Here is a 17,447-nt window from a genome sequence, read left to right on the forward strand (position 1 = left end):
ACTCAGATACCCAAATGATACCATGTGTCACGTTCCTATGCGATACCGTACGCTATAATACCAGTATTTATGAATATTTATGGCAAGTACATCATCGTTAATAGTGAATGGACGTATTTCGAATGATGTATACATACATCTACGCCGTATATGGATGTGTATAGATACACATACGGACAGGCACAGAGTACGTACGACGGAAAGTTGCCATCAAATACAACCTCAAAAGACCCTTCTTCCACTTGATAAAAACAACTTATCTACTGGAAGAAGGGCCCTTTGAAGCTGTAGTATATGGCACATATATATATATATATATATATATCACCACCACCACCGAGGCCGTCGTCTGCTTCTTGGTAGGGTGGAGCAGCAGCAGCAGCACCACCACTGGCAGGCTGAGCACCGCAGCCAAACTGGCTATATATATGCCTTGCCACTGCTGCTGCTTTCTTCTAGCTCTCTTGTTTCTTTCCTGGTTTTTCAATTTTTACTGACGAAAATCACAATTTTTAGCTTCCCCCCAATTTGAAGACCCAAAGGCTGGTCACATATATATATATATATATATGATGATGGTTAAAATAATAAAATGAATGTGTGGTGTGTGCAAAGGCACATGCACAACGCTACATGTTTTATGTGCGTGTCCAATATCTGTAACAATATATGGTAAAATTTGTATTTTAAAATATTATTTCGAATAGGGGTTATTACCCCTTAGCTACCAACAGTGTTTCAATTCTTATCCATACTATAAAAAGATTTTCCATACTTAGAGAAGATAATTAATGACATTGTTGCACTAATTTTTTGTGAAGCAAAAAATACCCCTCAATCAATAAAATAACTAACTTATTTATTTTTTTAATTTTTACATTAATTGACAAATAATTATTTTTTCTTTCTTTCTTCTTTTTTTTATTTTTAATGTAATGTATTAATTTAAAATTTTTATTTTATTTATAATATATTTTAAAATATAAAAAAAAATTATTTATTATATTCACATAAAAATTGGTGGTAGAGTTACGTATTGGTTTCACCAACTATTGCACGCAAATTAAATGAAGCTGCAGAATAGGTCCTTGTGTTTGGTATTTGTTTCGGCATATTCAATTCTTCATTGCATTTCACCCATATATCCTTTATGTATAAACTATATCATCTGCTTACCCTATAAGAAAATGGGTCAATAATTATAAAAGAATTTAGTGTTACAATTAATATTGAGCTAATTAATAAGTAAAAATTTTATTATTAATCTATATCATTTAATATATATTTTAAACAATTCGTTGTTAATATTGTTAGTAAGTAAATTTTTGTTGTTAAATTTATTGACAAGTAATTTTATTTTATGTTAAATTATATAAATTGACAATAAAAATTTTACTTATTAATTAACTCGATGCTATTTTTTTCGTTACCATCGAATTATTTTTTTAGGCCACGTTTATTAACATGGATATCAATGTTAATAGGTCCTTATCAGTTATTTACTAGTTCCTATTCGCCCCCCTACAACAGTACGAGGCCTCCAAGTGATATTAACAATCTGTGGGACCCATCAATATTACTACTATGTATTTTTTTTCTCCTTTTTGTCCCTGCATTGTATTGACATTTTGACTGAATTCTCCTCCATTAGTGTAGCAGAAGTTTTATTCAAATGAATACAACATTTAATATGAAATAATAAGAAAATGGCTTAATCCAATAGGCCTAAATAAACATGGCCCTATAGTGTTATTTATAATATGTACTATTGGAGATGGGCATTTTGGTATCTTATTATTATTATTTTTTTTTCTTGAGATCAATAATCGTCGCATGCGGTGTCAACAAGTATATAAAAAATATAAAAAAACAATCATGGCACGGTGAATGAGAGAAAGAAGTCCCTAAAGATAAAAAAACGTGAAGTGAGAGAGAAAAAAATAAAAATAAAAATATAGATAAGTAAGGTGGGAGAAAAAAAATTTGTGTTTGTGAAATTATTAAATAATATTGGAATTACTATTCTGACCAATTTTTTCTTTAAAAAAATTAAAGAATAAAATTGAGTGTTAAAAATTAGTGTAATAAAATATTTTCTTTTATAATAGTATAAAAGATATAAACTAAATTTGTAAAAATAATATTTAATCGTTACATAATACACCCTTATTGTTGGTTCAAATGACATTGCATCTTATGATATTTGATATAATTATAAATATCTCTTATTGTTTAGATATTGTAAATATATCCCTAATTTTAACATCTATCTAACTTCACCAAACACAAGGACAGTTGCAATTATAAAATTGTTCTTTTGAATTACGATTATAATTTTATATACTTTTTAAAAAATTTCGACATTACCAAACACAAGGACGGTTTCATTTATAAAATTACCCTTTTAGATTATGATTATAATTTTATCTAATTCATAATTTTTTAAAATATTTTTATAAATTAATATGCCTTATGGATTATTTACTTTATCTACTCTTAATTTTTTATTACATTTTTTCAAATGTTATTTTAAAAAAAATGAATAAGAATAAAATAATAGTATGTACTTACCGTATAGGACTATATAATTTTTTTTATTTGAAGATAATATATGTATATTTTTTAAATAAAAAAATTCGTAATTTTTGGGAATTGGGTACAATTTACCCTATATTTTGATGGAACTAAACCAACTCAACCGACCCACTTCAAGACTTGGGCCACCCGAACACTGTAATTGGGCTGGGCTTATAAACTAATAAAGCCCATTACAAATTCTTCAATATTCTTTCATGGTGCATTTGAATTTAAAAGAAAATTTTGAACAAACAATATCAAATTATTGAATTGCAAAAGGATTTAAAATATATCAATATTCAACAAAATATAATTTAAAATTAAAATAAAAAAAATTGAAATACTTTTAATTTAAAATTATCAAAACATATTCAAAGGATTTTAAACTTAGAAAGCGTGATGATCACAAGTCACAAATATGAACATCTCAATGTTCATAAAATTAAACGAAAAAAGAACTGAAAATTGTCACCTTTCCACCACACTGAAATTAACACAATGCATGTATGGTAACCTACTCAGTTTAGGAAACTTTCTATGCATATAGCTCATAATCCAAGGCCACTCACTCCACTCTAATGATCTATCTAGTGTTTCTTGTGGTGGTTGAAGGTGGCAAGCACCACCAACAAGAAGAACGCCACCGTGGCGGCACCGGAGAGGCCGAAGGCGGCTGCCGCCTGATTGCAAAACTTATCGAACACATTGCACACCTTTTTCCACTGAACGTGTGAGTTCCCTTCGTAGCCCATAAGACCGATGGCAAGGGCGGCCCCGAAGCTCGAAAAGAGTAGGGCCACCATCACTAGGTCGAAGAGGACAATCATCAAAGAGATTCCCTTGTTTCCCCCCTTATTCGCTAAGGCAAGGAGCAATGAGATTGCGGCGTGGGCGCATGCGATAGCGTTTGCCACCACAAAGAACCTGAGACGAGACGCATTTCTTCAAATTAGTGATGATTACATCATTTGAATTTATTTGATTAAATTTTAATATTTTTTTTGTCTTGAAATTCAATTCGAGTCCAACCCGACTAACTGTTATGTTCATATCAACTCATTTACACACCTGGATATAATACGTGACAACCTATTTTAATAATTGTCAAACTATGACCCATCAAGTGGCAATTCAATTGATTGATGTGGCTGGATGGGTACATTACAGTTGTGTTCTCTGGACATTAACATGTGGTAACAATTCCACAGCTCAATTAAATGTTCGACTTTTCCGTATTTAAAACAGCCTAAATTTTTGGGCCTATTTATTAGTGTAGATATATTAAATTTTACCTAATACTGCGCTTATTTCTCGCAATAATTATAGACCATACATGATATTTATTGGTTAGGAGTATAGTACAAAAATAAGTGGTCGAATTATTTTAAACAAGTACTAAATAAAAAAACTACATATATCTAAATATATTGGAGTTTGAATTAGCTCACGAGCGCCAAATTCATTTTCTTTTTGGGGGTATTTTAAGCTATATATTTAAACACTAATATAACAAAATTTTGGAAAATTCTATCCTGAATTTAATTTTGTTGAACTTGAACCAATTATATAACAGGTAGAATAGACTTGTTATATTCTTGGAGGTCAGTTCAGGAAAATTGATCAATCACGTCACATAGTAGGTGTGATACAGTTGCTTTCTAATTGATTTGATTCAAGAGTTTTCTATATTGGAAGATTTTCGTATAATTAAAAATTAAAAAAAGAATGGTAATATTTATTTATTCGAGTAATAAATGTTGACCGATCAAGTAAGGTTGAATTAAATAATTTTTCTAATTTATTAAACAAACTTGTTGGATAGATTATCTAATTTTTCAAATATAAGTAGTATTAATTAACTTATGTAGCAAACTCAAAAATCAATTACTAACTAATATTTTTGGTTATTACACTTAACTAACTGCACAGACATATTATACATAGGTACAAAGAGTAGAATGCAGAAAGTAGCGATGAGTATGCCACTTACACAAAAGCAGACAAGTAATGCCACTTAGCGGTGACGGGAACATTGACGGCGGGCAGGGTGGGGACCAAGGTCATCGCTACGGTGGTGCTCTCCTTATCGACGCCGAGAACCACGGCGGCGGCCAGGCTGAGCGATAGTGCCAAGAACCTCAAAACCAAGTCCCAACCTCTTAAATTTCTCTTGTTTGCCACTCTAGTAGTAGTATTCGTTGAACCGCTCTCAATCCCACCATTGCTATTCACTTTGTATTGGGATTCCATCTCTAGTGTGTGTGTGTGTGTGTGAGAGAGAGAGAGAGAGATGTGAAAATGGGAACTTGATTTTTTTGTGTGATATGGGGAGGAGGTGGCAGCATGTATATATATTAATAGATATGTATAGATGCACATAGAGAAGTGTGTATGTGTGTGAAATTGGGTGCTGGAAATGAATGCATGATCGTGGAGGGTACGTGTGTGTAATGGTTGGGGAAAAGACAGACGTGTGAGTTGGGATGCTTTAATGCAATTGCAGTTTTGCATACGGTGTTCACACTTGTATTTCATTACTCTCTTTGACTCTGAGCTGCGGGGGAAGGGAAAGATAGGGATGGACTTCTCTGCAATTTTGACTTCTCTTTTACATCTATTTGAAAATTTAAACCAAATCCATCAACTCTTATCTTTTTTTAATATATTTATTACAATCATTAAAATTAAATACTTATATCTAATCAACGCTTACTATTAAAGTAGAATAATATTTCAGACATTGACAGGATTCAAACCCATGATAGTATAGTTTTCGAGCCTCAACTTCGTTAATTAAATTAGACACCATTGACTCTATTGACAGCTGTTTGACACCATGCTCGTGATAGTATTTTTTTAAAATTATATTATATTATACTTATATGCATAATGAATTACCAAATATTTTATGTGTGTTTATGAAATATAAAAATAATATCAGTTGTAATAAAGACAATTGAGTGGAAAGAATGGTAAGTGTGTAGGTAATAGACCACTTGGTTGTTGTGATCGATTGCAATTAACTACAAAAAATGATTCTACTTCACATGCAATAGGGTTGGTATTCTTTTATGGGGTTAAGACTAATTAAGCAATGAGTTAACGTTAAGTGATACATTATAATGGAATTTACAAGAAATTTATTGTATATTAATAATTAATAATTGATCTTGAAATTAACGTTCATCTAACAAAAATAAAATACATTCTATAATGGGCTGTAATGAATAGTATTAATTTTCAAATAATGAAAGAGTATTAATTTTTAAATAATTCTTTTTGAATGATATATAAATAAAAAACCTGTGAAGCTCCTCTAATTACTATATTTTAATTAAATTCAATTAAGCAAAGTAATTAATTAGTACAGGCAGAAAATAGAATCAATAATTGGAAAAATGAGATGAAATTGTGGAGAGCTGATGACGCAAACTCAGAGAATCAAGGATGGTATGAACGCGTTCATTTACCATTCAAATTCTTCTGACCCCAACATTTGTTCACATTTTTGCCACCTGACCCCAAAAGCAAAAATAAGAGTTCCAATTTTGACCATTGAACAGACAGATACACTAATTACGTAAAGCAGCTGTCATGATGGATTGTATTGTGGGCGTTGTGTATTTATTTCTGCATTAAATTTTACAGTTCCAAACGATAATATTTTATATTATATATTTGGTCTTGAGGATATTTTCTTTGGTTTCTTGATTTTGCCCAACTGTGGAGTGTGGAGGGAAACGCACCACCCGGCTTGCGCGATTTCCTATGGTCTACTATGATCGCGTGTCTGCGTCGCCCACGTCCACACCACTCATTATCACCCTTCCCGAATAACTTGGGACTACAGGTTTAGAGTTATTGGGATGCGTAGGCCAATCATTTCGACGTTGATATGATTTTGGATTTGATCAGTGTTATATTGTGTCAGGTAATATTCTTATTGATTTTGTTGAATTTTACAATTTAGTTTTAAAAAATATCTTATTAAAAAAATAAAATTTTACAACTTATAAATCGCTCGAACTAATTATTTGTAACTGATGATGGATGTTGATCGACATTACTAATAAATTGAATACAAAGATTAAGTCTTAAAGAGTAATACAACAGTAGGAGGTGTATTTATGGTTTTGCCCGCTAATATATACAGACAACAATTATATCTCAATCAACGACCACCCTTATGGGACGTTGGGCATGTCGGGCCAGGTTGAATCGATCACTTAGAAATGGCAGGATCTTGAAATCAACCAAGTAATTTTGACTTATTTTCTCAAGGATTTATTGTCCGTACGTATTTATCCTCATCATTGTTGGGAGAAAACTCTCCACTAGTGAGTCCAAATAATAAACCCTAATCAAATTATTATAGAGAATCGTGGGCTCCAAAAATCCTTTAATATTACAAATCAATATTACCGAAATATTCGAGGAAATATTAACAAATATACTTACATAAAAATATTAACATTAAATGAGGAACAAGAACAGAAAAGAGATAAATGGCTCAATACCAGATTCGGTAGGGGTAGCCCACAGCTACCAAGATCGGCAACCACTACACCGGTTACTTAAACCCAAAACACACCACCAAGGCTCAATCACTCAAACAACCACTAACGGTCAGACACATAGATCCAAATCAACAAATCAGGTTTCCACTTAGGAGATTGTTCATTAAGAACACTTTGATCGGAGAAAAGAGAGATACAAATGTTTTGTTTTCTTTCGTTGTTTTTCACCAGAAAACTGGCGGCTTAAATAAGGAGAAAAACATTGATACCGGAGAGAGAGGGAAAGAGGGGGCAAGAAAATCGAGAAGAGATTGGAGAGAGAAAGGGCGAAAGAGACGTAGGGAATTACGGTTAGGGTTTTTCATTCTGCACATAGAGAGAGTGAGAGACCTTTTAAACTGAAGAGGACCAAGTCGGCTCTGAGTGGCTGGGTGGTAGAAGTGGGCCAAGCCAATAATGGGCCAATGCAGTAGATTGGGCAGCTATCTAGATGAATAGGTTTTAGGTGGTGGATTGGGTTGGGCCTACCAATGGGTCATGGGCCATAATAATATTACATTTTACAAGCATACTCGTTATAAGAATAACAATACTCATGATACGACTGATGCGTACAAAAATCGCACGAGTCGAATCGAATATAGACTGAACTCTTTGGTCAGGTTGAATTTTTCTCAAGCGTGAGAAGGGAGGACTTGAGAAAAAGATGTTAGCACTTAATGCACAATTTTGTATCAAATATTGAAATAATAATGTTGGGAAAAGAAAGTATTAATGAATCGTAATGAAATATGATAAAAGATCACAAATAAGTGAGAAAATGCATGAGAAAAATTGCTTGTGAGTGCTCCTAAAATATCATCCCCTATTTAAGGGGACTAAAGTCGTTTTTATAGCTGAGGTCTCTAAGTGTTAAGGGGGTTTGGTCTTCGAGAGGGTTGAGGGAGGTGGTTGGCAGCGGATAAGTATCTCTAGGAATCCTTATATTATTGGCCAAGGGATCTTATGGGAGTTACTTCTGGTCAGGAAACTTTAGGGGAGCGGGGAGTCTACTTCTCTAGGAGTATGCTTTCCTTAGCTTCCTCTTAATGACCTAGTTCAGTGGCGATCCTCCAACTGAACAAATGCCTAGTTGGCTGCCACGGTAGATCTTGGGTTTCTTGAACATGCCAACTCTCTAAGCCATAAGCTTTCTTGGGTTGCTATGGAAAGAGGGGCAAAAACCCTTTGCGTCTTTATCCACTTTAGGCCTTTCGGACTAGTTTGTTGGGCTAAGAAGTGGGCTTGATTTTGGGCCACCTATTTGTGACCACATCAACAATATTAGAGAATAATTATTAAAATACGCTAAACATATATTGAAGTATAACTATTATTTATTTCTAAAATAATTGTTAAAAAATTAGTAGAAATAAGAATTTAATTAAGTTGCCACTACTATTAATTAAGGGCAAATTACAATGGGTTCTCATGATAAATGTTACAATTATAAATACGTCATCGTTATTTGAAAAATTACAAATATCCTCTAAAATTAACTATCGTCTAGTCAGTACCCCCTACAATGGGCTGTCACGAGGAATTATTTGTTAGACAACTACTATTTCCCTATAATGGACTTTCACGAGGAGGTATTTGTTCGACGGCCAGTAATTTTCAACAATGGGCTGTCAAGAAGAGATATTTGTTATACAATCTTATTTTTGTGAAAGTATTTCTAATATTTTAAATAATAAAAGAATATGTATAATTATAATAAATCTCGAAGAACCTGTTGTAATTCACACATTAATTAATAACATATACATAGTGATAATTCAGGAATTATAATAACACATAGAGTTGTCGTTAAGTTGTTACATGTGCTATTGATTATCTATATAATAATTTACTAATTATTGATAGTGATATTTAATTGTTAACGTGAGGGCCAAGCCAATCATTGAGAACTCTGATGAATTTTCCATGTATAAAACTAATGTCATCCAAATAATAACGAATAATTTTTTTAAATAATGATAATATTCTTTGGTAGTGAAAATTTAAATTATATATTAAGCACGACCAAGTTTTTTAAAATGAAATTATCATTTTACTCAACCTTAGCTGTAATCTTCACTAAATTATTTAAAAATTAGATCAGAATCTTCACATGTGAAGGAGATCGACAAAAGAAAATCATTCCTATGTTTTATTTACCTAAAATTAATTTGGTCAATGAAAATCCGATTTAATCAGATAACGATGTGATCCCCTTAATTTTAATTGTCAGTCACTAATTTATGACAACTCAAAGGTAACGTATAACATGCTATAGAATTAAGATATTCCTTTTTATTGGTTTTATGCATTTTTTTTAAATATCGATTATTTTAAATTAACCAACATAATATTATTATTATTATAATATTTAGTATTTTTAAATTAATCAATAAATTCAAAGTAAACGAAGAAAAAATATAGTACTATTAAAAGTAAATTAAATAGCTATATATGACTCAAATTCACAATTGAATTATTTGCATTTAATTTTAATTTAGAGGGTAATTTTGTAGTTTGGAATCATCCGAAGCAATGTCGACGACGATTTGTTAACATCGTTTGATGATAATTATATATATGTAAAAAAAATATATATATATATATATATAGTACAGTTACAGCTTGACATATAGAAAAAAGAAATAGAACTTAAATAATAATTTTCTTTGTTATTAATCTTAAAATAATTGAATGATATGGATGTATTATGTAGTCATAAGTTATAAGCTATATCAAAAGATATGAATCTCGAAAATATTTATATTTATTATATGTATTTTTATGCAATTTATGACTCGATCGATACCTCATTGTACGTGGTATTATCGGCTTGATTCTGTATGAGCTTCAAGAATTTGTCCTAAAAAGGCGGCTGCTAAAGAAATAAAAGTCTTTGAGTTTATAAGCTGCTCAATCTGCCCGTCTACAACACATATGATGCTTGCCTACGTTATCAGCCCTCGATACGAGGAACTTAGGACAAATATATGACTTCGTCCCCACATATGCCCCCAAAATGACTCGATCAGTGCCCCCAATATTGTACGAGGTATTGTTTATTTTAATTTCGTATGAGTTTTTATGATTATATTTTAAAAAGAGGTATAAAAAAAAACGTCTTGAGACATATAAATTACTTAATTTCATTATTTATTTATGACATAATTGATTGAATAAAGAAGTCCTTTTAGGCATTGAAATGAGCTGAAAATATTCGTAAATCAAAGGATAAAATCGTAAATTGGAAATAGAGGGGAGGGAGTTTTCGTACCAAGCAATGCTGACTTTTTCAGCAGGAATTAATGGATAAGATGAGAGTGTTCCATCATGACAAGTTCAATTACGCAGCCGTTAAATATCTTAGTCAAGATGTTGAATTTATGTATTTTTCTAACACCACATTCTTTTCTTGATTGCTCCACGACAATAACAATCAACTTTCATGTCTGAATTGTACATCAAATCAATAATGTGGAGGCCTCTCTTTTATATTTATTATCTACTTATTATTCCTACCTATTTTTAAATATTTGTATAATATACGCTTATGAACTTATTTTTACTATATAATAAAATTATGGAGCTTCTGAAAATATATTCAAATTAAACACTCATATCTTAATTTTAATTACAACTTATAATATTATTTTTTTATTAATCGTTGGTTAAAATATTGTATGATGTTTATAGCAGTTGAATAATGATACGTAGTTTAAAGATTTTGGTAGCTTAATTAGTGTCATGTTGATGCCACCAGTCTTTATAGATTCATAAGAGAGTTTAGATGGTAGTGTGATTAATTAGTTATTACCCACTTAAGTGGCTCTTAATAAAGCATTTTTCTAGTGCCTAATTTATTTTTATTTCTTTTGAGTTAAGCGTCATCAATTATTATTAATTAAAATAAATTCATTATAATTATTCATATATATTGAATATTAATCTAACAACAATCATACTTCGATCAATAATATCAAATAAATTAAATCTAATCAACACTTATTATTATAGTAAAAACAACACCTATTATGCAGTAGAATAAACATCTCATGCACAAAGCGGACATCAATTTCGCCAATAGAGTCCAACCTCATTGATTGGCTAGAGCTTAATCGTATTAACAAATATAATAATCTACTTGATCAATTTCTTAAAAAAACATTCTTCAATAATATAAAGAAGAATAAAATATATAAATTATCGTATCACATTTTTCTTTTATAAATAGAGAGAGAGAAAAAGAAAATTAAAGAAAGAAAACTAAATTACAGGCATTGTTGATACAGTAAAAAAATTGATATTTCACATACCGTCATTTATGAGTAAAAATAATCTTTTATATATATATAGATACATATATTAGAATAAATAATGTATAGATAGTCTTCAAATGATGGGCTTACCAAATTAGTTGTCATGACCCAACAAATTAATAATTAAATTGTTCATCATAGTCTTTTGAACATCTACCCATTAAACAATTTTAAAACAAGGCTACAAACACTACATCAGTTCACATAGCATAGACACCAAATATTGTGGGGGCCCTGAGTGATTGTTACAACATCTTCATTTATTTATTTTTAATCTTATATATATAAATATATTATTCATTTCTACATTATTAAAAAATATACATATGAACATGGGCAGGAAAATTACCAACAATTTCTAATGTTCAAGAAAATGTTTGAATTTGATTATATTTTTTAATACGTTCAAATTCTTTTGTTTGTCAACTTAAGAAAGAAACCTATTTTCTAATAATTAATATTGAATAGTCAAGACCCCATGTAAATTCAACTTGTTACATTCATACCTTCCATTCAAAATATATACAATTCAATATGTTCCATTCCCATGTATATATATATATATATACATTAGGATTAATCACACCTACCTCTCTCTAAAATATGAAATTGTAATTATACCTTTTTTAAAAATTCTACATTTACAACTATATTTCTTTGTTAAAATTTGAAAGATTAATAATATTGATTTCAACCCAAACAGATACAAAAAACTTTTAATTTTAAACATCAATCAGCACATTTTGTATATATTATTGACAATATGCTAGCTTTTTCACTTAACAACGGCTATTTTTTATCCGATGATAATAATTTATAAATAATATTTTATTAGAATAATACCATTTTAAATTTATATATATTGCATTTACACTCCTTGTAAATATAAAATATTACTAATACAGTATCTTTGTCAATAAATTAAATGGTATGCTGAATTAGAGATAAAATTAAAATTTAATGTAAATTCTTTGTTAACGTCAGTATTTTTTGTTCAAATCACAACAAAAAGAATATAATTGTGCGTGGAGAATTTTTGAAGGAGTGCAAGTATTATACCAATCTTTTTTTTAGAAAGATATGTAATTTCACATTTACTGAGGGGTTGTAAATATAATTGAGCCTATATATATATATATATAAGCAATAGTCAATGATAGATTGTTATTGAGTTTTCCAAGCTTTTTTAATATTATATTGTTAGTTTGATTCAACTAGTAATTGTATCCGTGCAGGTCAAGGCATCCCACCTATGACATTTTATTAGCTCAGAATATGAACAAATATACTAATTATATACACATAATTATAATCATAATAACAAATAAAAATTGCTTGGCGTGTAGAAATGTATCACCCAAACCCCCCCCCCCCCAAAAAAAATAAAAATAAAAATAAAAATAAAAAAATAAAGAAAGAAATTTCCGCTCTCTATATATATCACATTCATATCCCCTATAATCTTAATTACTGTTCAACAACACATAGAGACAGAATACGTACGTATAGAGTGTCCATGGCGTCCACAGATACAGCAGCTCATTCGGAAGCCGGAAAGCTGGTGGATAAGGCGGCGACACCATCGGACAACCGAGGTCCGGCGGAGAGAGCACCTAGTAGTAGGTCGTTCGCGGCGGCGGATGTGGTGCTGAGATTCTTGCTGTTTGCTTCAGGTGTGGTGGCGGTGGTGGTGATGGTCACAAGCAAGCAAACGGAACTTATTCCCATACCAATTCCTCCTTTCCTCACTCCTCGACCTGCCAAATTCACTCACTCACCAGCTTTCATGTAAGTCTCTGTGTGTGTGTAAAATAAGTTTTTATTTTATGATGATTATAAGTTTTTATTTGGCTGTGGAGTGGGTGGTGGTTGAACCGTAGTAAGTTATACGCAGTGCAATATATTTGTCGTTTGATAGGTATATATTAAAAAGAAATGATCAATTACATGATAAGTATATCTTATTATGTGATTGTTTTGATTTGGATAAAAAAGCTCTTGTAATTAAAAATATGATTGTGAGTATGTCCTTAATTAGTTTTTTAAATACTGTATGTATGTGTTCTTGGAGCTCTAATATGGCGCCTCAACACTATTTTGTCCTACAATTAAAGTGGCGGATTTAAGTTTCTATTTAAATTATGGCATCATCTATTTTATTTAATATGTATATACAAATTATGTAACTATTTTATTTAGAAATTTTTTTATACACTATGTTGAATAAAATATAAGATGTTATATGATTTGAAATAGAAAATTGAATTTGCTAAAAGTTGTCTTACGTAACACTTGTTTTGATCTTTTTGTCTGTAGAAAAGGTATTATATCTTTTATTTTATTTAATATACAAAATTGGTATAAAATAATTTTTTAAATATATAATTAGGGTGTGTTTTCATAAATATTAATAAAATATATAAATAAAACAACATTTCGCATTAAAAGACGCAAGCTGTTTTCATTTTATCTTATTTTTAAATTAAGTTTTTAAGATGAAATCATCCTCAAATGATATTAATAGATAATTCCAAGTGGTGAAGAGAAAGGGAATTAAAGGGGGGAGAGATTAATGATTGCTCTTCATTGATTGAGTTCTTTTTCCAGGAAACTAATTAATTAATTTATATATATATATATATATATATATATCCAGCATATAATTAATACTAAAAGATTATTTATTTGAATTTTGAATTAATAATTGTCTGTAGCACATTGTCATCAGCCCAAATGGCCGAATGACAAGGCCCATTAAAGGGCAAATTTGTTATAAACAAATATTTTTTTTATTCAAAAGAGAAAATTATATCTCTTTTGGTGAGTTTAGTACAATTACACATAAATCTCTTATAATTTAAAAAATTACGTTTAATATCTCTAATATTTATTTTTATCTAACAAATAGAGTCATTTGTTAGTCAAAATTCAATGAATTTGTTGATTTTAGTAAAGAAGTTGAATGAAAATCCGTATTTACCCGGATTGACTTATTACTGACCTATTACAAGTCGAATAAATCTTTTCTGACCAAACTATCCTTATACATTTTCAAAAGATTTGTTTGACCTGCAATAAGTGAGTAATAGATCAATTGAGGATAAATACGAATTCCCATTCAACTTGTTGCTATTGGCAAATTTGATGAATTTTTTACTATTTATTAGGCAGAATCAAGCATTAGGAGTATTAGGTGTAATCTTCCCAACCACGAGAAGTTTACATGTAATTATCCTTATTTAAAGTTCATAATTTTTAAATCCATCAATCCAAACGAAACTTTCATATTTGTTTTTTTATTTTTTCGTAGTTAGAATTATTAAAACATTTTTTTCGTAGTTAGAAAATATGGAGAATTACCCTCTCACATATGACCTAAGCCAACGGGTATTTTCCTATTTTTATTTTTATTTCTTTTTAATTACTGAAAATAATTAATAAATTCATTGTTGATGATGCAGATACTTTGTAGCAGCACTGTCAGTTGCAGGTTTATATGGAGCTATAACCACACTCATATCCTTGTTTGCCCTCCGCAAGCCTGCTTCCTATCCAAGATTCCTCTCTCATTTTGTTATTTTTGATGTGGTAATCTCTCGTTTCAAATCCTTTAACTTTGAGCGATGCTTTGTTGAATATCAATGAATTTCAAAATCGTGGAGTCATTTGAAATTCTTTCTCCCATCAATTCAAATGTAGCCGGAGAGTTGAGAATTTTGATTCGAACCAGAGGAAGCAAAAGTATTGATTCTTGACAATGTATGTTGTGCAGCTATTGTTAGGAATTGTGGCTGCTGCGACAGGAACAGCAGGTGGAGTTGCTTACATAGGTTTGAAGGGCAATACTCACGTTCAATGGAGAAAGATCTGCGACATATACGGTGAATTCTGCAGGCATATTGGAGCTTCAATTGCTGTCTCCTTGTTTGGATCCGTCGTGCTGGCGTTGCTGGTTTTGCTCTCCATTTACTCCCTATCTAAGAGAATCCCAAAGCACAGCTACTAATACTGACTGGGCTGTGAATGTAATTCATATCCCAGAAACTCTTCATCAGCTAAATCAGTTTGTTTCTTGTGGACCGTGGAGCTTTGCGTCGTGTGTGCATATGTAGATGTGTGATTTTTCTTGTGCAGTTTGCTGAACTAGAAGTCAGAACCCATACGTCGTGTATTCATTTCTGTATATGTGATTCCATAATGTGTTCGACTGAACTCAAGAATTATTTCGTTTTAGTTTCGATCTCAATAAAACGACTACTTAATTCAACCCTTGTGACAGTTCTTTTTACTTCTATGAAGCAATTAACCAGAATTCATAACATGTACATATTCTCGTTTGACATCGGAATGAAGATCACTATATATCAAACTCATCGTAGTTAAGTAGAATCAGGTGAACCACATACCTTAGAAACTTCTCAGACTAAAAAAGAATGGTTGAGAGAGTAGGTGTTCTAACTCAAAGTTGTACAAGAATTTAGTTAGAAAATCGTTTGCTCCCCCAACTCCTGACCAGACATTCCTTCTTCTAGTACCCTCTGGAAGAATTCTTCCAAAGTGTCATTACCATAGCTTGGTGTCTTCTCAGCATCGTATTCTCCAGTCTTAGGATCCCAAATCAACATACTCTCGGCAGCATAATACCTGCCTATCTTTCCAAACTCAGCCGCATCTTCCAGGGAAGGGAATATCTTGACAAGGAAATCAAGAACTCCAATCGCAAAATCCATTATTTGAATTGGAACTTTCAAGAACTTAGGTTCTTTCCCTGCAAGCCTAAACAGCATCTCCCCTTGCTCCAATGGGGTCAATGCATCTCCTGGTCCACCAATCGGTAGAATCTTATTGATCAATTCTTGGCTCGACACACAATCCGTGATAAATGAAGCCAAATCTGGCTCACTTATAGGCTTGCAAGCGCACAATTTTCCATCTCCAAACATGACATAAGGCTTGCCATCCTTCACCAACTCGACCTGACCTGCTAAGCTCTTGAAAAATGCAGTAGGTCTAACAATACTATAAGTGAACCCTTTATCCTTCTTGGCTTCTTCGATCAACTCAGCCTCGAATTTCAACTTTGCACGCTGAAATTCAAGAAGGGGCTTTTGCACACAAATTGCAGACAACAGAACAAAATGTGCAGCTCCAAATTTCCTACCAGCAAGAAGACTATTCTTTGTGGCCTCGTAATCAATCAGCCATGAGTCCTTTACTCCACCAGACCTACTAGCAAGACAAGAGACAACAACATCCACAGACATCCCAAGATTCTCAATGCTTTTCTCTAATGATTCCAAGTTTGTGACATCTGAAAAGCATACATTCGCACCACTCAACAATTCCAAGGTCTCCTCTTTACTGTTCTTGCCCCTTATACCACTTCTTTCCCTTGCAATTGCCGTAACATTGAACCCTCTTTTAACTAACTCCTTTACTACAAATTTTCCAATATAACCAGTAGAACCCACAACCAATACATTAACATCTTTTGGATTTTTGCCTCTGAACGAAATTTTGGGTGTTTCAACAGTTGGGGTAGCTGAAGCTGTCACAAGTTTAAATCTTTCTTTACTAAATCTTTTGGGTTTAGACAAATACACAGAAGGAAGAGGAATAGCATATGGAACTGTAGTTACCTGGACTTGGCTAATCAAATGATATGAAAAATGCCTTTTAAAGCTGCGGCTTTTTGATGACTGATACGTAAGTCCATTGCTGCTGAAGGGGGTGGAAATAGACATTTTTCTTTTTGTTTGGTTCAAGAAAATGGAATTCTTAGACAAACTTGGGTTTATGGTTCAGACAGAGCATTGTGTTAAAGAAAAGTTCCAAGATTGAACAAAAATCTGAGGCGAACGACGGCAGGATAGTATACCTGGTGACAATATGTTTTTCGCCTCTATCAGAGTGGAATCCAAATGAATGGTTGATATTTGGTGGGAAGATCACAGAAATTCTAATCTCGGCAGCTATTCTTGAAATCTTGACCAGGAAA

General features: G+C 31.6%; 3 protein-coding genes across 3 annotated transcripts; 1 reads left to right on the plus strand and 2 right to left on the minus strand.

Moving 5' to 3' along the window:
* Nucleotides 1-2,945: 2,945 nt before the first annotated feature.
* Nucleotides 2,946-4,975, minus strand: LOC105171427 (CASP-like protein 1E2). Its single transcript, XM_011092544.3, has 2 exons — nt 4,568-4,975; nt 2,946-3,501 (listed from the first exon to the last, which is right to left on the minus strand). The coding sequence occupies exons 1-2, from the start codon at nt 4,954-4,956 to the stop codon at nt 3,165-3,167; spliced, it is 726 nt and encodes a 241-aa protein (XP_011090846.1). The 5' UTR covers nt 4,957-4,975; the 3' UTR covers nt 2,946-3,164.
* Nucleotides 4,976-12,908: 7,933 nt separating this feature from the next.
* LOC105171429 (CASP-like protein 1) lies at nt 12,909-15,716 on the plus strand. Its single transcript, XM_011092546.3, has 3 exons — nt 12,909-13,237; nt 14,911-15,037; nt 15,222-15,716. Exons 1-3 carry the CDS (start codon nt 12,966-12,968, stop codon nt 15,453-15,455), a joined length of 633 nt encoding a protein of 210 aa, XP_011090848.1. The 5' UTR covers nt 12,909-12,965; the 3' UTR covers nt 15,456-15,716.
* Nucleotides 15,717-15,784: 68 nt separating this feature from the next.
* On the minus strand, nt 15,785-17,416 carry PCB2 (NAD(P)-binding Rossmann-fold superfamily protein). The gene has a single exon (XM_011092545.3). The coding sequence runs from the start codon at nt 17,191-17,193 to the stop codon at nt 15,931-15,933; it is 1,263 nt and encodes a 420-aa protein (XP_011090847.1). The 5' UTR covers nt 17,194-17,416; the 3' UTR covers nt 15,785-15,930.
* Between the last annotated feature and the right edge of the window lie 31 nt (nt 17,417-17,447).

This window comes from Sesamum indicum, linkage group LG10 (assembly GCF_026168435.1).
Source record: "Sesamum indicum cultivar Baizhima isolate 11 linkage group LG10, ASM2616843v1, whole genome shotgun sequence".
NCBI classification, from domain to species: domain Eukaryota; kingdom Viridiplantae; phylum Streptophyta; class Magnoliopsida; order Lamiales; family Pedaliaceae; genus Sesamum; species Sesamum indicum.